A 21735-nucleotide genomic window follows, 5' to 3' on the forward strand; every position below is an offset into this window, starting at 1 on the left:
TCGTTGGGGCAATGGGTGGATGACGAACGCTCGTTACGGACGAGCGTTCGTTGGGAAGATGGGCGGATGACGAACGCTCGTTATGGACGAGCGTTCGTTGGGGCAATGGGTGGATGACGAACGCTCGTTACGGACGAGCGTTCGTTGGGAATATGGGCGGATGACGAACGCTCGTTATGGACGAGCGTTCGTGGGGGCAGTGGGTGGATGACGAACGCTCGTTATGGACGAGCGTTCGTTGGGAAGATGGGCGTTCGTTAGGCAATTAGATGCCGAACGTTCGAAAAAGGCCAAAAACGTGCGTTTATCCTGGGCTTGGCCCATGCGGGTGATTTCTAACCTAGAATTCCCTTAGGGGTTCTCTCACTCTACACTCAAATGCTGCCTCCCTCCATCGAGACCCAGGTCTCTTTCTCTCTGACCAGGAAAACCTAGGGCTGGGAGGCACGCCGCCGCCACCTCCGAACCAAACCCGCCACCGCGACGAAGATGGGCACCGCGTCACTGCCCCCTCTGGACCAGCCACCACGTCACGCCGCGCCTCGATCCGACCACCCAGGGAGGGGTTCCTCTCCGGCGTCTCCGCGCCGCGCCTGCCTAACTGGCCGCCGCTCACCACCGCGACCCAGTCACCACGCCACCACCTCTCGTTCCAACCCTTCCTCTCTCGTCTTGGTTGAACGCCGCAAGAGACCCCACAGGTTGCCGCGACGAGCTTCTCCCCTTTACGCGCGAGGAAGATGATTTTCTCCTTCCCCTCTCCCGGCCATGATGTGTTATACGAAACCGCTTTTGATCCTCTTTCCGGTTTGGGTTATGGACTTGGGTTTGTTGCTCTGGATTGAGATTTTGGATGGCCTCTTTTGACAGAAAGAGTGGAAGCAGACGGTGGTTAGAGGGTAGCTGACAGTAACCGTGAGTGTCATGACATGGCAGTGAATTTGGACGGTGAAGTGGGTATCTGATAAATGGATGATGATGAAAGTTGGGGGAATGGTGGGTTCCTGGTCACGGGTGTTGGAGATGAAAACGAAAAGGAAAATGGATGAAGATGATGGCCGTGGTCATGAGGTGTTTGGAGATAAAAATGAATAAGAAAGGGATGAAGATTGATGATGGTCATTGGCCGTGAGGTAGAGGTGAATGAATGGATGGAGAGGTTGGTGAGTGGCGGACGATATTGGAGGTTTCAGATTGAAGACAACATGTGATTACACATTGGATGATGATGGAGAAACGCGGACATTCACACAACAATGCATTATCAATGGAACAACATCCAGTATGAAGCATAATACATCCAAGACTTATGACTATACGAGTAAGCAAGTCTACTTACCTCTTAGAGCTCCACTGGTTGTCGTTAGCTCAGCTTATCCGATGCCTCCTCCTCCTTCGTTTAAGCTAACCTTTGCCTTTGCAGGTGCCAAAAATGGTGGACCTCAGAAGCAGTGTCTTAAGCCTCCGCTCTCCCAATCCCCTCCCTTTTCTTTGTGTGTTTTTTCTGTTTTTCTGAAACCCCCCGTAGCTCCTCCCAAAATCCCCTCCTTTCTCAATGCTTCTCTGTGCTTTTTGTGCCACTCCGCAAATCCGTATGCCCGAATCGTGTATGTGCCAAATCTGTAGGCTCCAAAACGTCTCTGCCACCACCCGCGGACTCTGCAGAAACGGTTTTCTGCTCCCCTTCCTTCCAACACGCGCACCCCGTACCCTGTCTCCTAACCCCAAACATTCCTTTCTCTTCTTTTTTTTTTTTTTTTCTTTTTACTAAAAAACAAAAATGCCTTTTTCTTCTTGTTGTTTTTTTTTTTTTAGTTATATTAATTATATTAAAATAAAATAAAATATAAAGAGGTAAAACAAAACAAAAAGGAAATAATAAATAAAAGGGAGAACAAAATAAAATAAGATGATTTATATAAATAAAGATAGAATAAATACAAAATAATAATAGATAACAAAAAATAAATAAATAGTAAAAAGGGATAAAAACGAAAATAAAAATAAAAATAAAAATGAAATTGATAAAGAAATAAAACTAAATAAATAATAAACATAGGAGAACACATTAATAGTAAAGTCAAAAATCAATCCGGACGAAATTCGGTATTGACACTCGTATAGCTAATTTTTTTATTTATCCCCTGTAGTCAATACTTACATCGATAACACAATTTTTATAAAAGATTAGAATTTGGTTTTAAGGAAACCAAATTTTAACTTCTTATTTTAATAAAAGATATATTAGAACTTTGGTTTTTAGAAAATCGAATTTTAATTTTGTTTCTTAGTGATTTTTAGAAAAGTATATGTTGAAAATCTTCAAGAATTTTAAAAAATTGTTGAAGATCTTAGCAGTTTTTAAAAAATGGGTGAAGATTAAAATGATTTTCAAAGTTAAAAATCAAACCTGTTGAAAATTATGTTAAGGGTTTTCGAGAACCTTTAACATATTTTTAAAATTTTATAATAAAAATAATTTAAAAAAGTTGTTATATTTAAATATGTTATATTATTAAAATAAATGAATTATTTATTAATATTTAAATTTTAAAAAAAATTAAAAAAATATGTTAAATGATTTTTGAAAACTATTTTAACCTTCAACTATTTTTGAAAATAGTTTTGGCCTTCAAATGTTTTCAAAAACCGTTTAAATCTTTAACTGTTTTCAAAAATTATTGAAGATTTTCATCACATATTTTTATGTAAAAATTATTAAAAAAAACAGAATTTGATTTTCTAAAAATCAAATTCTAATATATTTTGTAACAAAAATTATTGAAATAAGAAGTCAAAATTCAGTTTTCCCTGAATTCTAATCTCTTACAAAATTGTGCTGTAAATATTGATTACAATATGCTATTTGGGAAATTAAAAGAATTGTTATACAAGAGAAAAAATGATAATAAATCTTATAAGAGCGACATATCATTCTATTTCATTTGTATTCTATTTCATTTGTATATGGTTAACACGATTTCAGTGTGATATGATTTAAATTAAAGTCGTGTAATTCAATAGTTTTATATTTTACGTAGGCATTTTATATGATTTCATTTTAAATTAAAATATAAAATAAAAATTAACAGAATGAAATTATTCATAACTCAGACAAGATGAACACAATTTCGCTTTAAAACGTTTAAAATTGTATTATATACACAATTTCTTTCACAGTGAAATTATATCATATAATCGCAATTTAACAATATTAAAATTTGTTCATTTTTATTGAAATTACACTAATACAAAAAACCATTTTGTTACCTGTCCTAAAACAATATAGCATCAAATACATGATATCTACGTGTGTGTACACAGTGATCTTTTTTTAAAGTATAGTAAAAAACTAAATATATGTTCATAATGAGTTTTTTTTCAAATATATTTTAATTAACATTTGTTAATATATATATATATATATTAAAAACATTACCATATTATAATTACAATTTTTTTAAATGCATTTAGAGTATAACTTGTTAATAGTTTTTGTTAAAAAAATTAGTCTTGTCATATTTTTTTCAAATCCATTGATCAATAGATTAATCATATTCATTGGTGGTGTCATTATCATGACTGGTAAAAAAATAAATTAAAGTCGAGAATCTCTTAAAATGATTAATGTGAAGATTTTGAAAAGCATCTTCGTGGACTTTTTTTCACAGTATATAGCTTTATTTAATATTTGAGGTCTGCTATTGAAAAAACTTGATTTTTAGGGTAAAACTAACGTGTTATATCAGGCACATATCACTAAGTCCACTTATCTTTCTTTAGTTAGATATAAAAAATAAAGAATGTTTTGATGGGAAAATTGGGAGATTTTGCTTGAAGATAACGAGCTTGGAGATAGAGTGGTAGTTAGTCGCTTTATTCATAATATAAACACGTGATTTGGGTATGTAGTCCCTCCTTATATTAAACAATATAATGAATATCCGATGCATGCTTAGTTGATTATATTAGAAAATTAAATGTAATAACATAGACTAAGAGTATCTCTACTTAAAATAATCAATTAACTTATTATAGTCATATATAGTATTAAACATATATGATATTGTTTTTGAAAATATATTTTTTAATATTAAATAAAGGTAATTGTATTAATTTTTGGAATAATTATTGTTTTAATATTTGAATATTTAAATAATTAAAAAAATTTATTTGAATATAATAAGGTTATACTTTATTGTTGATATGGATGATATTAGTATATTTTCTAAAAAAGTGACATAAAGGTTTTACTTTTCTCGCATGGAATGTGTGGATTGGAGAAACTTGATTTTGTTGGATGAAGTATTACCCGCTAAAATTTTAGTTTTTTGAAAGTTGTTGCATGGTCGTTTATCTATTGATTTGGAAGTTAAAAAAATAAATGTTTTATCCATGTATTACTTGTGTGGTAATAATGTTGAATTTTTCTCTCATTTATTATTTTATTGTTCTATTGTTATATTAGTGTAGGTATGGTTGAATGAAAGTTTTTAGGATTTGTAGTTTTTTTTTTGGATTTGGTTGTTCAATTATAAGGTTTCATTGTAATCATTTGTTTAAAGTGATTAAAGTGACTGAGATTATGTAGTTATTTGGATGATTTGGAAGATGAGGAATCATAATAAACTTTAGTATCAATTGTTATTTCTTATGTTATTTTTCAAATTAAGAAATTAGTGCATATGACTGAAAATAAATTTAAGAAACATATGAGTAATATTATCTCTGGTTTTTTGGTATTGAAATTTTTCAATATTCAAACTAGAAAAGGTGAAGTGGTTCCATTTATGAAAATAATATGGCAAATTCCATTTGCTAATTTGCATAAAGTAAAATATTGATGGTGCAACTTGTTGAAGTTTGTTATATTGTGTTGAGTTTGTTACTTTATATTTTCTTGAGTATGTTACACAAATATTTAGGTTTCGTTGTTTAGTTTGTTTGTGTAATTATCTTTTGTTTTTGTTGGTATTTAAAAGTTTGGTTCATATTAAATAAAATATTCATTCATCAACATCTTTAAACATACTTCAATATTTCTACAAATTGGTATCAAAGCTCCATTTTCGAGCCTGATATAAAAAGGTTGAGTAAATCATAAAATGAGTGAGTAAGAGTTTTGTACAACCTGGCATACCACATTTGTCGAAAATGCTTGAGTAAAGCGTTATGTTCTCCAAAAACTAAGAATAGATTTTGAAATTTTGGAAATGAAAGTAGGTGAACCCATAATCGAATATTTTGCTCGAGTTATGAATATAACAACCAAAATGTGGAGTAATGGTGAATATATGAAGGAAGTTACTGTTGTCGAAAAAATTCTTAAAACTTTAACTATGAAATTCAATTACGGTGTTATCTCAATTGAAGAATATAAGGACATTGATAAACTTACAAAGGTATCTAATTTTCCATGAACAAAAGTTTATTAGATGAAGTGGAGAAAAAAAAATGAGGTCAAATAATTTTGGCACAAAGGAAAGGAGAAGAGGAAAAAGAGGTGAGAAAGGAAGAAGAAGACAAGATTTTAATCGATCCATGATTAAATGTTTCAAATGCCACAAGCTAGGTCAATAAAAGTATGAATGTCCTTCATTGGACAAGAAATTAATTATGTAGAATTTGATGAAGAAAAAGAAATATTGATCATGTCTCATGTTGAGCTTCCTTAATGCCATATAAGGAAGGAAGATGTGTGGCTTCTTGATTTGGGATGCTCAAATCACATGTATGGGGACAAATCAAATTTTAGTTAGATGGATGAATCATTTAAATGTGTAGTAAAACTTGGAAACAACACAAAGATGAACATTTTTGTTAAGGAAAATGTGAAGTTGAATATCAATGATGTCATCCACGTGATACAAAAGATATGTGCCTGAGCTTAAGAATAATCTATTAAGCATTGACCAACTATTAAAAAAAACGCCAACCGTCATGTTTAAATCAGAAAGGTGCAATATATATCATCCCCACAAAGGATTAATCAATATATAACATCCCCACAAAGGATTAATCTTAGAAATCAAGATAACTTCAAACAGAATGTTTATATTGCTTGTAATGATTTAAACAATAAAAAATGTTTCAACACCACAAACAAGAGCTTCGTCATTTATGGCATTGCAGATATGTTCATCTTAGTCACAAGGTTTACAATTGCTTCATAAAGGTCTTACAATTGCTTCATAAAGGTCTTATGTTGTTATGTGTATTAATTGTGTTCAAGACAAGCAACATCGTGATTCAATGTTATGTTTATCGAGGAGGAGTTTCACTAGAGAGATAAAATACCAATGAAACCTGAGTCCAATCACATAAGAAATTGACATCACTCTTAACCTACAACTTTAAGGCAATGGGTTAATGGGTCTTCACCTTTATATGGTGCTCATTTCTACTCAATGTGGAACATAGACTCATACTTGGATTCTCAACCGCCAATTCTTAAACAACGTCACTAGAGAGCAAGCCAAAAATTACAATTAATTCATATAGACATTTGCGGTCCCATTACCAACATTTAATAGCCAAAAAAAAGTATTTCTTATGCTTTATAGATGACTATTTTAGAAAGGTTTGGGTATATTTCTTATTGGAAAAGTCACCAACATTCCATAATTTTAAGTGTTTTAAAATGCTTGTTGAAAAAGAAATTGGATTAGCCATTAATTAAACGATTTTTGTAAATTGAATGGGATAAATAGGAAACTAACTAAAACTTGTTGGTTCTATCGAAGAGGATGTTCACTAAGGAGATACAATATTAATAGACATAAGCCCTAACCACATAAGGGATTTATATAACTTTCTACCCAAAATGGGACTTACACTCACACTTGGAGTCCTAACAATCTCCCGAGGGTGAGTCTCTTCCACATTGGTATACTTCCTGTACTGTACGGTTCTCCCTACCCCATATGTCGAACGGTCCTTAGGCCGACCACCAGGCCTACAACCCTGACCGACCACATGGTCCAGACTGAACGACTATTCCTAGGCCGAACGGTTCCTCTTAGGCCGCCACCAGGCCTACAACCCTGGCCGACCACATGGTCCAAATAGAACGACTATTCCTAGGCCGAACGATTCCTCTTAAGCCGCCACTAGGCCAACAACCCTGGCCGACCACCCATACTGATCGACTGTCTCGGCCGACCAACCACTAGGCCGACCGCAAGGTTAGATTATAAACAGTAATAGCTCATTAAAGCCCCTAATGAAGATTAAGACGTGATTTGGCCATCATCAGGCCCACAAAAGGTAAAAGTCCATTATAACTAGTATAAATAAAGGTCCCAAGTATGATTTCAGGGGAGGTTGCATAATACATGCTCTACTTGCTATAATAACCACTCGGTCACTTTACTGACTTGAGCGTCGGAGTGCCTTTGACAGGTGTCCGCCCATCCGGCTTGGAGAACAAGGAAGGAGAACAAATACTACAACAGGGATACGAAGAAGAGGAGAGAGCCCGCTCAGTCTTCGCCAACATGTCCAGTCCTCAACAAATAGGTAACCGTCCAGTTGGAGCGCCTGAAGTATTTATGTGGCCCGTCCAGTCTTCAACGTCCGTCCGATCATCAAGGTATGCCCTGTCTTCGGCATAACACATGGAGTGTTTTAAAATATATTTAAAGATTTAATGTTATTTTAAAATTCTTTTTTAATATTATTTTCACCTACAACTTTAACCATTTAAAATACATTAAAGACATTATTTTAACATTAATTTTCTAGTTATACAGTGCAATGCAATTTTTAATAATAGTAAATATGAAATGATTAAACATTACTTTAAAAGTATATAGTATTCATCATAATCATCTTTATAATAAAAATTTAAAATATATATTTTTATAAAATAGTAGTAAATTCACACGGAGGATGAAAATGGTGTGATTTCGTAAACAATCAAATTAAAGTCTAAAAATTAATACACAAATGAATTTTATAAAAATACTCACTATAATTTAAAAATCCAATATATGGGGTTAATATTTTATAAAATCATAAATTGATAAATTAAAAAAAATATTTTAAAAATTGTTGTAGAAAACTGATAATGATAGAGTAAAATTTGTAATTAAGAGTATTTATTATGAAACATTTTCTAAAACATGATTGAAGTATCGTTTTTTTTAAAACAGGTATATAAATTTACTGCCCATTGTAATATTTATAACCTTAACAAATATTATTCTTTTTTGGTGTACATAATTTCTCACTGTTTTATCTCTCACTCATATAAACAATTTAACAATATAAACATTCTTTATAATTTAATAATTTTTTATTATTTCAATCAGCTTTCCTTATCATACGATATACGAGCATAAATAAAAAATATTCTATATTTTTAGGAATATTATATGTTAGATTATATGACGATAACCCTAATAAGGCGAGGGTACAATCGTATCCCCCAACAGAGCAGGTTCAACCTTGCCCCGGAAATCACTATCCCTACCAAAGCAAACTTCAAACTCCTCACAAGGTGTTCCATTTATCATCCCATAGTTAATTGTTAATCTCAACACTCTTAATAGATACAAAATTTGGCACGATCTGTGTTCTTGTTGTTTTGGAAGAATTGTGATAGATGCTGTTCTCTTGTTCTTCTTCACATTCATCATAGCATTTTTTTTACCAGATTCTGAGGTCTCTTGTCAATAAGAGATTTTGGTTTCTACTTTTTAACTTTCATCAGTCTTTTGTTTTCAAAACGACAAATAATAAATTATTATTATTACTTGATTATCAACCGTACTTATATATCCGGAAGATTACAATTATGCACGCCTTGAACAATGTATGTGCACTGGTTATGGCTCTGTCTGAAATACTCATCAACCTTGTTAGTGATACAATTCATCTTGTGTTACATTGTAGAAATGGCTCTGGCAAACGACACTGAACGCCTAAGAACAATTTGGTCACCCGAGATGGATCGTTATTTCATCGATCTTATGTTAGAGCAGGTTAGTCAAGGCCATGAAGTTGAGGATCATTTGTTTAGCAAAAAGGCGTGGAAGTATATGTCTTCAAGGTTCAATGCTAAGTTCAATTTTCAGTTCGAAAAAGATGTTCTTAAGAACCGCCACAAAACGTTAAGGAATCTGTACAAGAGTATTAAGAACCTTCTTGGCCAACCAGGGTTTAGCTGGGACGAACAGCGAAATATGGTCATTGTTGATGATCAGGTTTGGGATGAATTTCTCAGAGTATCAAAATTTGAAATTATTTTAAATCTTTTCAACTCTACTAAAGGAGTTCATTGGTTTATTTTCTGCATAATAATAATGCAGGTAGATGTGAATGCGCTAACATGTGGAGTAAAAAAAAGTATACCCAATTTCAAAGACTTGTGCACTATTTATGGACATGTGGTGGAAACGAAAGGTAGCGCTTGTTAAACACTTATTTGTATATATATGCTTGATGCTTAGGAGGTCCAGTTTATGTTTCGACATCTAATGAATGTGAATTTCCAGGTGATGCAGCACCTGAAGAGTTATCTAATTCAGGCAAAAAGGAAGCATTTGTTCCTTATGTATCAAAGGATATCAAGGCTGATGAAGACTGTGGAATCTCTACCTCGGATAAAGCAACCGATGATTGTGAACAAAGAGTGTCGAAGGAAACAACAACCTCTTCTGGTACCCGGACCCGGACTTATTGGCAGCCACCCATGGATCGTTACTTCATTAACTTGATGCTTGCTCAAATGCAAAAAGGGAATCAATTTGATGGGGTTTTCAGCAAACAAGCATGGATGGAGATAATTTCATCATTCAATGAAAAATTTGGTTTTGAGTATAGTTTGGAGATTCTTAAGAACAGGCACAAAACTCTTAGAAGGCAATATAATTTAATTAAAAGCCTCCTTCAGTTGGATGGCTTTGCCTGGGATGAAACACGCCAGATGGTTATTGCCGATGATTGTGTCTGGCAAGATTATATTAAGGTGCGTATTAATTGAATCTGCTGGGAAATCGAACCTCTTTGGACATACACTTAGAAGTATAATTTGTTATATTGCCAACGAGAGTTGCCTGTCTTCACCCGAGTTCCCTTTTACGATGATTTAAGGAGTTATGGTTTTGAGTGAAGTCTTATTTTTTATTGTTGGAAGTAATTTATTTTCCTGAAAATAATTGTATCTACCCATTTGTTTTCCGTTGTCTATTATAATGAATTTAGTAATAGATTCTCACTCTTCTCTGCAAGTTAAAAGGGCAAAATCTGCATATTTCATAAATTCTGTAAGACTCAAGAGTGTTTCTGGTGGTAAAGGTGTAAAGCAGATATTTGTAGGAAGGTTTTAATTTTCATTTTGTGATAATTTGTTATGATATGGGAGCAATAGGATCAATAAAAATATTTATTTTTCCTCCTGCCAAAATTTGTCCTTCTTCACTGCTTCGTATAAGATAAAATACACTGGAATAAGAAAATGAGAATATGATCATCTCTTGATTACTCCTAACATTTGATTTAGGTACTTAATTCAATCCCATAAAACCAACATGCAAGGAAAGAGTTGTCTAAGTTTTACAATGACTAAATTTGTCATATCACTAATTAATATGGGATTTCAATTCATTGAGACCAACGCCTTAGTGACTGCACTTTGTGATGCTTTACTCAGCCATTTTGGTCTGCCCCTTTGTAGGTAGTCCTTTTTGAGCTATGGGTCACAAACTTGACAGGTTAGAGTTAAAGCAGGCTAAGATGATTGCAATTAAGGTGCATTTTCAACCCTTAAATTATGTGAAAGTAGATATTAAAGATCCTACTTTAAAGATATGACTAAATTATATAAATTAGTGCAAACCTGACACTTTACTTGGAGGTTTTGTAAAGTTAAATTAGATTTAAAATCTATTTTATAAGAGGAATAGACAGAATATATCGTGTAGGGGATCAAACTCTGTAGTTAGTCCCACATTTTTTAATAGGTGTTTATTTCTTTCTTGCAAACTTACAAGAGATGTTTTAAATCATAAAAGGTTTTACAATAATATACTGTCCTCATTGGCAAAACTTGTGAGCTAATACAAGCTAAATAAATTTGTTCACTCTAGAATGTGGACTGTCTTGAGATGAGATATCAAGAAGGGTAGAATCTCTTTGCTGAACTGAGGACTCCTAGGTTCATTTTATTTTTCTAGATTCAAAGTAAAAACAAATGGTACTCACTTCATTTTCCTTTATTCCATGTACTTAAAGCCATGCAATGGTTGTATTTCATATATATCAGCCTTCCCATTCTCATTCTTACCTAGCATGCCTTAGGAAATTCCAATACTTATGATATATTAATCATCTAATTTTACAAGGTTTTAAAACTTTTGACGTGTCTGTGCAGGTTCACCCGGATGCACGACAATATATGACTCGACCTTTGCCATACTATAAAGATTTGCGTGTCATATATGATCCAAGTTTTGATGAAAAAGAATATCCTTTGCCTCCAGATAGGCATCAAAATGCAATTGATTTTAAGATCGAGTGCCCTTCAACATCTAACACTGCTCAGCCTCCAATTACAACCAATTCCAATGAAGAACAATTTAGTGGTGTCATTGAGTTACATTATATAGGTCAGAAACAGAAGCGCCAATTGGAGAAATTTTCTAATTCTACAAGTCCTAAAAGATTAAGGAATGATGAACAAGGCATGGCTGCTGCACTCCATGAGATGGCAGCTGTAGTTTCAACGGTGTCTGCAAAAAAGAATGATACCTCAATATCAATAGAGAACGTCATAGAAGCAGTTCAAGCATTGCCTGATATGGATGATGACCTGGTTTTGGATGCTTGTGATTTCTTGGAGGATGAAAGAAAAGCTAAAACATTTCTTGCATTGGATGCCAAGCTTAGAAAGAAATGGTTGATTAGGAAACTTCGCACATAGGTGTATCCTACGCCCCCATTCATATTTCGTTTGTTATTGATTTTGGTCCATATTCTTTAAGTTATAGCTGATTATGTTTTTTTTGGGAGGATGCTAAGCAAATTAGTGCTACTAATAATTTTGATGATAGAATAGTATTTTGGAACGCAAATTAATTTGTATATTCATCATATATAGTTAATGACTGCAAAAAATGCATTTATATGTAGCCATACTCAGGTTATGTGAAAGGAAAGTGTTTCAAAAACTTGCATTCAATTGATTGATAACCTGATAGGAACAAGATATTTAGTGTACTGAGATAGGATAAAACCCGACGGCGACAACTCACAAAACAAGGAAAGTAGGATACGAAGGGTAGACAAATGCAGAGCTTTGAGGGTCTGCACCTACTGCTGTTTAACTCATTCAATGGTTATTCCCCTCATCACTACCTTTCTCTTCTGATTTTCTTTGCCTTGCTTACTCTTTTCTTTTCCTTCCTAGTTTCTACCCTCCTTGCTACATAAACAAGGTTTATCAACTCAAATCTCTCCTATGCCCTTTACTGACATTTCCCACATGTTCTGGCATATGATCCTTAACATAATCCCTTCCGTGAAAGTTTATCGTCACAACTGTTATTCCAGTTTATCAGGGGTATCATAATGACAGTTCTAGTTTTGACTAAGGTCTCATATTTTAGTTTGATGCCCTTTTGAACACTGGTCCTTGTAACGTTACTCGCTACTTCATTCTACAGACATACACCCGTCATTTTATATTTTTGGAAATGTTGTTTTTACATATTTGTTGTATATAATTCCGTTTTGTGTGGTGGAATTGGAAAAGAGTACTCTAATAAATTTTCCCGTTTTACAAACTAGAAAAATACGGGAAGACGGTATAATATTACTTTTTATCTTTCTCATTTTCCACTAAAAAAATCCAACTAGCGTTAAGCATTATTGGAGTATGATAGCCGCTATTGCTATATAACTCGCAAGGCCTTGTCAACAGATTAAGCAAATTGCATATTTGAAAAAATCAGTTGGTCAGATAGGTACCAGAACAACTCATCATTATTGGCACACTTTTATCACATTATTTAGTTATAGCAAATAGTAAGAGGAAGGCATTAAGCTACTACATATGTTATTACAACGAAACACAAAATTCTGAGAAACTACGAGTTCGTACGCAATTGTTATAAACCAATAATGGCATTGTCTTGAATATACATGACATTTAATTCCTACATATAGCTTACTTCTCTATACTAGGTCTATCTCAGTGCCATACAGCAGAAAAAAACATTGGTCCTATGACTAAGAATAATTTCCAAGATTGAAAATACTATATATTTCCTTTTTTTACCCATTGAATTGAAACTAGCAACTGATGTCCTTAACTGTCTCAATCAGAAGTCAGAATCAAGGATAGTAGACACCAAAAGTCCCTGTACAAATTTACTGCGCTGTGCTTTCTCTATTTGGTCTTTGTCAGATAAATATGGCTGAACATCCCTGCAATAATTAAAATATTAGGTACATATTTAAGCGAAAGATGAAAGTAGTTACGCAAAATTAAACATCTCATAAATAGGTACAACGTCAAACAAGAGCAAGTCAACAAGAATATAATTAATGTCTTATTAAAAGGTACAAGTAACAAAAGTAACCATTTTCGCTGAGGCCCTAACCTCAACAAAGTGTAGAAAGAAACAAAAAAAGACCAGCGTGTTTTTGGGAACTTGCATATGCAGCTAAGTTTTCGGTTTGAACCATCATTTGCCTCAATGTACCTACCTATACTAGATGTAGAAGGATGTGATCCTGACAAAGAACACATAAATGGCCCCCTGATTGGTTTATTATCATCACTACCGCGGAGCTACAGCTTTAATTGCATTAATCTAAAAGTTACTTGAAAAGAACAATCATATCCAACTGTTGTAGAGGATGCTTCCAATGATTTCAGGTGGTCCGCCTGTTTTGAATATTTATAGATTATTGCTTCACAAAGTGAAAGGTGGTCTGCGAAAGATTATTGCTTCAACGGATGAAACATGGTCTTGAAAAATCAAGTTTTTTGGTACTGTTAACCATTTAAAAATAGGATTTTGCCTTTTTTTGGTCTCAAAACTTGACTTTTTTCATTCACAAACTCTATAATGATGGATCAAAAATAAATTTGTGATTTCATGGTTGATGTTTGACAGTGCATGAAAAATGCGAAATGACAAATAGTAAATAGAGTGATACTTCATACCTTTCTAACACTTTATCATTTGAGTGCACTTCTTCAACGCTTATTTCACTTGAAGAATCTGGCAGCACATTTTCACATTCATCAACAGCAGATGCACCATACAAAAATGACAGCCATGGATCACTTGATGTGTTGGAGGTAGACATCCCGGGAGATAACCCAGAAGAAAAATCTGGTTTACCCTTTCTTGAAAAGGAAAGATCTGGGTAGGATTCATCTTTGTACCATTTTGATTTCAGCTGACTGTAATCTCCAGTAAAGGAAGTACATAGTTGAATAAAGGACAAAGGCTTTGGTAACAAGGAGACAAAAGGGCAACAAACTAATACGATTTATCAATAAATATAACCATTCCTATCAATCAGATCAGAAAGGATATCTTAAACAAGTTTCCATGTTGTGCTGCTATATGATCAACGACATTTGACCCAATCCACACGGTACAAACAGGACAAATCTGCATGAGCAAACAGAGATAGAGATAGCTGAGTGCAATTCAACAAGCACAAACATAGATAGTAATGAAAATTGCAAGCAAATTGAGAAATAAATCAATTGTCTAAGAAAATAGTATATACACACAACTGAATTTTAAGCCTATTGCAAGTAGCCAGTATAAACTTCTAAATCCGCCAACTGAACCTAAAATTGGGATAAATACTACAACAGATAATTTTATATCCCTTTCTTACAAGATTTGTAAATTATGTGACAATCATGCATGGTCCGTCTAACACACTTGTAACATCCCTCATAGCCACTTTGAAATAAAAACATGATAAATAAATTAAACGTTTTTATATTATAGAAACTATCATTCAATGAAAAGCACATTAGTGATCTAAAAGCACTAGGAATTGTTTGACAGATCTGGTTTGTTTATCATAGTTTGAGGGGGAAGAGGAGTTGCACAATTGAAGGATTTAAAAGTTCACAGTGGTTACTTGCAATCTCTCTAAAGTCCAACTAGGGCGTGTGTGTGTTTGCTTAGTCATACTTAAATCAACCGACAATAAAGTAACATCATCAACTTTACATGGGAGCTCATTCTAGATGTGGCAAAGATCTAAATCGAAATCATGTGCAGTAACCACTTCAGGTTCTACAAGCTAAGATCTTGTCAGGAACCACATCTTTAAGGGCTTCTGCATAGATGCAAGATATATAAAAAGCCAATAAGAACGTCATAAAAAGGTTTCACTTTGCAAAATCACATCAATGGATAGCTCCAAAACATGCTATTAATCGTGAACTAGAAGTAATAATGGATATTTTCAGAGGCAATAGAATGCAGAAATGCAAAGGTCAATTTGAAAAGCTGTCTCAATTTATCAAAGGAAAATTTCAGGTCCGTTGTCCGCAATGATGACAAGGAAGCTATTGACTTAAATTACAAGCATCATAAACATGGCCGATGATAATCACGAGGTAATTTTTGTAATAAAAATACATGCAATTTGTTCGATACAATTAACATATTTCAAATGAAACTACCAGCACTGGCTTCCTAAGTACTTTGTGAATTTTCTGTTCAATAAATCAATTATAAAGTTAATAACTACGAAGGAACTTTCTTGCAAAGCACCAAAGCACCCAATCTGAATGAGATTGTTTCAAAACTATAAGGCTAACAATGAACTGCGATATATCTCTATTAAAACATACCAACTACGATAAATTAACCATGGCCAGGCAGCAATAAAGAAGCATCAACAACGTAAAGGGAATGGAAAAAGTTCCTATGCAAAGCTGAAAAAAAAAATACTAAAGGGGAATAAATTAAGGTGAAAGATAAATCAAATACCGCAGACTTGGCTTCTGCCGGATGGTCCAAGTCAATATGGCAACATAGCTCAAGAAGATCAAAATCATCTGCGCAAAAAGGGCATGGATAAGCCGTCCTAAAATCCTCATCCCCATTGACCTCATCAAAATCGATGAAAAGCTCTGTTTCAACGACCAAAAAAAAAGGTTAAACATTTAGCCAGAACAGACGCCCCACAAAACCAAAACCAACAAAAACAGTATCCACAAGACTGGATTGAACAAAACGAGGTTTGAAATAAGAAATCACCGAAGTGTGACTTGAGCCTGGATTGGTAGCTTCTGGAGGCAGTAGAGCGGCCAAAACTGAAATTCTCGTCTTCCATTGACTGGCGCTAAGTAGAAAGTACAGGCACAGAGGAAAAAATAAAAGGGTATTTCGGCTACACGGTAAAGTTGTCTGAGGAATCGTTGTTGTGTTTTCTTGTGGGTGCCGGTGTAGGATGGGAGTGGTGTGTAGTATATTTATATTTATATATAATGTTACTGTCAAGGGAAATAGGACGAGGAAAATACTAGGGGCTTTCGGTTTAGGATTGTGCGTGGTTGTTGCGTTGGGATCCTTAGCCCACACGAATTCTTGTTATTTCAAATTTACCCAAACGCCCTCCATGGCCCTCTGCACCACCTCCACATCTTAATGAAGCCTCCCTTATAGGCCTAAACCCATTCAAATCTATTATGATTACCCGATAATAGGCATCAACGGGATGAGGAAGAATGTTTTTATGGAATCATAGATTGCATTTTCACATATCACATCACATTTGTTGGAATATTTGGGATGGAAAAATAATAATAACAAAAATATATTTATATCTATTACTACAAATCTATCACAAATATAAGTATACACAAATATTCCTTTTAAAATACACATATTATATAAAATATACACATAGCCCAAACAATATATACAAATACACAAATACTATTTATAATATAGATGACCCTAATCCCTTATATTATTTTTCAATACTTTTATAAATACTTTTAACTTTAATATTTTTTTGTCTTTATTTTCATTCGCTTTATTTAATATAAGACTATTTTCTTTGTTTAATGTGATTGTTATTTCGGTAAATTATGTTTAATTTGATTATTTTTAATGACGTCATCTAAAATGTTAATGGAAGATGAAGTTAGTGATTTTTTAAAAACTTTCAAAATTTTCTTAATTAATAAATAAAATTATTCACATTTTAAGTCTATGTCACATGACAATATTAATACCATGTGTCAAGTTGGTGTCACTAGGTGTAAAATTAGATTGTCATGTATTATATATATTCTTAATTTTCGTTAATTTTGTTCAATTTAATATTAAATTACGTTGATTTTGTTCGATTCAGTCCATATTTTAAATTCCAAAATAATTTTTTTTAAGAATTTATATGAAAAATTCTTCATTACTTTTAAAATAAAAAAATCATTATTTTAAAATTAAAAGGAAAATTCTTCATTATTTTTAAAATTAGAAGAAAAACTCATTATTATTTTTAAAATTAGAAGAAAAATTCAAATTTATTTTTAAAATTAAAAGGAAAAATCTAATTCATTTTTAAAATTAGAAGATAATTTTTTTTATTTTTAAAATTAAAGAAAAAATTTCATTACTTTTAAACCATCTCTAAATTTATTTTTATATGAAGAAAAATCTAACATAAATATAATAATTATATTCCAATAATATACTTAGAGTTGGTTTAACTGTAATAAAAAGAAAATTATTTAATAAAAATGTGAATTTTAATAAAAAATAAATTTGATCTTAATTTAGAAAATGACAAGATTATGATTAAATTAAATAAAATTAACAAAAATCAAAATTAGGTTCAACAAAATTAATGAAAATTGAGACTAAATTGAATATAAGACAATGACATGTGACATTAATACTGACTTGACATATGAAATCGACATATTTGATACATGACACTGATATTGCCATGTAATACAATGTTAATTTGATACATAAAAACCTTTTCTTTTTTAAATTAAAACAACAATTAAAAAAACACATACAAATTGACACACAAAACACATGATTATCTTGATTATCTTTAGTTAGCAAGCAATTTTGACGATATTGGAAAAATATCAAATTGAACATAATTAACTAAAATATGGAACAAAAGAGTATTTAAACCATATTCTCATAATCATTAAAGTAAGAATTTTTAATCCGAGTTCAAATATGAGTCATAATTAAAGTTGTTCTTACAAGACCATGATTATATTGTAAAAATTTCACAAAAAGTTTTCTCTTCCCAATTCAAAATGTTATCAAATTCAGATATCATCTAAGTTGAGAATGGAAGTTTGCAAAAGATACTTCAACATCAAGACACCAGTGTGACATAAGATAACAATACATGTTATAATAATAAACACATAATTAATTACTTTATGATTAATGTTATTTAGATTAGGTTCATGGATCCGAAGTAAAAAAAATTGCTGTCAACATCTAAACCAGAAAAATTGAAGTAAAATAAATCATATTACCAGATGAAATATATAAGTCAATATATATATATATATATATATATATATATATATATATATATATATTTTTAAATTATAATAAATATTAGTGAAAACACCTGTATTTTTTTATGATAATAAAACTATTATTATTACTATTGTTAATATTATAATTATAAAATTAAATATAATTTTTTATAATTTTATTGTAAATGATTTTTATGTATTATATATATATATATATATATATATATATATATATATTTTATAATAGAAAGATTATTAAATTTTAAAAAAATGGTTAGATTGAAAAAACGATTAAACTTTAGAAAATGATAAAATTAATGTAATAATTATTTTAATTTTAAAAGAAATAATTTAAAGAAAAAAATTGAAAAATAAACGTGGATATGAAGAAACAAAATTTATATAGGCATAGATATTAATGTTATTCTCAAATTCACATGACAAAAAAAAAAAGAGTTTTCAACTTTTGAAACTGACAAAAAATATTGTTGAGGTTGGAAGTTGATGTGGCAAGTTTTTTAAACCTGACATTCACATAGCTCTACGTGAAATTTAAAAATATTTTAACATTTTGATTAAAAAATTAAAAAAAAAGTCATCTTCCATTACAGTCAAGCACCATGTGTCATGTTCATTTTAATTCATCTCCTTCCATCCAGCACCACGAAAGCAAATCGCCACCATGGCCAACGTAACCAGTGCTCAAGCTCTTCGCACACAACTGAACTCATCATCATCTATTTTCTTCTCCATTAAACCATTTGAAACCAGTAAAGGGAAAACAAAATCACAAATCTGAAAACTCCAAATTAGTCACGAACCCTAAATCAAGCTAGACACAAAACCCGAGACTTTCAAATCTCCATAAAACCAATTAGAATTCAAAGCCTACAATTGAAACCCCTAGAGAAGGTAGAAACCAAAACCACTGACAACGTTAGGGTGAACTAGTCGGAGATCGAGATTCGGCGCCGCCTAAAGCTTCATGGCACTGTAACATCAAAATTAGACAATGACACAACCATTGGGATCCTCTTCCACACTTATGGCACTGTAATATGGATTGTAATGTGGTTTCATCTGATAATAATAGCCATAAGTTTGATAGAACTTGAGTGGATCTGGAACAATTTCTTTCGTGGAATCTTTCTTTTCATCTTCCTTCTTTTTATCATCCTTTTTAGGTTCTTCTTTCTTTTCCTCTTTCGCTGCTCCAACAGAAACTATTTCAGTGTGACAGAACTTCCTTAGCTTTGCAACTACTTGTACTAGATCAATGTCCCCAATTAAGGTTAATTTCTTGTCTTTCATATCCACAGAAACTGACTCCACACCTCAACAGTATTTCAAATACAATTTTAGTAATTGAGCCATTGATGCTATATTCTCTGGACTTCATCTCCTGAAACAAAAACCAGTTTCATTCAAGCTAATTCAACCGAATTGAGTGAAAGAAAACCAGCTTTGCCTGTACTACAATATTATCTTTTCATTTTTTATACCCTCACTTTTGTCCCCTCAATTTGTTTGAGCATTGAAAGCAGAGAAGCCAAAGAGATGAGGAACTCGAGAATTTGAAATCTAATTGAATACCTGAAATTCTAGAGACAACCTTCATTGCTTTTTGCTTGATTTTGTCTTCATGTACATCCACCTTCAACACAAGTTTCTGTTACAGCAAAATCAAGCATTTGTTGGACCTCTCTCAGAACAATCTCACAGGAGAACTACCACATGCAATAGCTTTTTTGCGTCTCTATTCTCTCAACCTAAATGACAACCTTCTCGGGGGAAATTCCTGAAATTTTAGCTTCAAATCCCAACCTGCATCAGCTGAAACTCTTCAACAACAGCTTCATCGGGAAACTTCCACAAGATCTGGGACAAAACTCAGACATACAAGATCATTTTGAGCGTCTAATTACGTCCGCGAATCGCTTCTCAGGAACGCTCCCTGAGCAATACGATTTGACAAACCTCCAACCGCTTGCGTTTGCTGGCAGAGAAGGCCCACCGCACCGTTGACAAGGTATAAGGTAGGGCTAGGAATACTGTAGAGAGAGTAAAAAAAATAAAATGTTTCTTTTATCAAATTCCTCGTGAGAATGCCACTTTTCAAAAACTAGTCATGTTAATATTCCAACTCATCAAAAATATAACTCCGTTAAGTCAATTTAACGGTAGAGATCTAATTAACTCAAATTAGCACTATTTAGGACTCAATTGAGAATTTTAAAAGAACGGAGATCAAACAGGAAAAACTCTATATAAATAGGAACAACTAAAGGGGTTTAACCAAAATATTACTTTGATATATTTGTACGATTTTTTTTACAAGAATATTTGTGAAAAAAAAATATTTTTTCGTGTGAATTACATAATGTAAACTTATAAATAATTTCTTAAAATATATAAATATTTTAATAAAAATTCTTATAAATACTCATCCACTGAAAACCAGTTCGGATTTTGAAGGTTTAAAGATATAAAAAATGTGTCATACAGATAATTTTGTAATTTACTAATAAAATATCAAACATTAACCATATTTCAATCTTACTTTCTTAAATTTAAATAATGAATAAATATATTAAAAAGTAAAAGATTTCTTAAACATTGAATTCAATAAAAAGTATTTTAAATAAATACACACACACCATTATAATTTTACACACTTAATATAATTAATAATAAATACGACGCTTCATCGCTAAAATAAGTTTTTTAGGCTTAAAAGTATACTAAATTCCAATCCTTACTCGTAGTAATTTATACTTGCAACATAAATGTAAATTTGTAGCCTCTCTATCTTTTGGATGTTGGTTAAATTATACCCTCTAGCTTCCATTGCTTTTCTCAATTTAATTTGTATTCTCTTAAGAAAAGTTAAGCTTTGATTTCTATTGTCAACATTAGAAGAAAAATAATTGAAGATATAAAATTGTTAGAATTTTTTTGGGTGGTAATAAATCATCACAAAAATCTAGCTGAAGATTAAAATAGTTTGAATAGGACTATTTTATTCAGTACTGACAAATTTTTCTTATCATTCTGATCTCTATAAGAAAAAATATTTTACAGGTTTTATTCATAGACAACGTAACGATTATCAATGCTTCTTAAGATTTTTTGGTAAAGAAGAAGAAAGGTAAAACCACATCTCAAAATTAATTATTTGAAATGTTTGAATATACAAAGGAAAAACAAAACATTTAAAAGGATAG

General features: G+C 32.1%; 2 protein-coding genes across 2 annotated transcripts; one reads left to right on the top strand and one right to left on the bottom strand.

Annotated features, from left to right (window-relative positions):
• The first annotated feature begins 8388 nt into the window (after positions 1 to 8388).
• On the top strand, positions 8389 to 12131 carry LOC124842187 (Myb/SANT-like DNA-binding domain protein). The gene is made up of 5 exons (XM_047318623.2): positions 8389 to 8500; positions 8896 to 9206; positions 9312 to 9405; positions 9498 to 9970; positions 11375 to 12131. Exons 2-5 carry the CDS (start codon positions 8898 to 8900, stop codon positions 11921 to 11923), a joined length of 1425 nt encoding a protein of 474 aa, XP_047174579.2. The 5' UTR covers positions 8389 to 8500; positions 8896 to 8897; the 3' UTR covers positions 11924 to 12131.
• An 896-nt stretch (positions 12132 to 13027) lies between these two features.
• LOC124842177 (protein DEHYDRATION-INDUCED 19 homolog 3-like) lies at positions 13028 to 16531 on the bottom strand. The gene is made up of 5 exons (XM_088114951.1): positions 16248 to 16531; positions 15978 to 16120; positions 14552 to 14630; positions 14174 to 14417; positions 13028 to 13428 (listed from the first exon to the last, which is right to left on the bottom strand). Exons 1-5 carry the CDS (start codon positions 16321 to 16323, stop codon positions 13323 to 13325), a joined length of 648 nt encoding a protein of 215 aa, XP_087971077.1. The 5' UTR covers positions 16324 to 16531; the 3' UTR covers positions 13028 to 13322.
• Between the last annotated feature and the right edge of the window lie 5204 nt (positions 16532 to 21735).

Source organism: Vigna umbellata, chromosome 5, assembly GCF_029865625.1.
Source record: "Vigna umbellata cultivar VRB3 chromosome 5, Vumbellata_1.0, whole genome shotgun sequence".
In the NCBI taxonomy this organism is placed as follows: Eukaryota; Viridiplantae; Streptophyta; class Magnoliopsida; order Fabales; family Fabaceae; genus Vigna; species Vigna umbellata.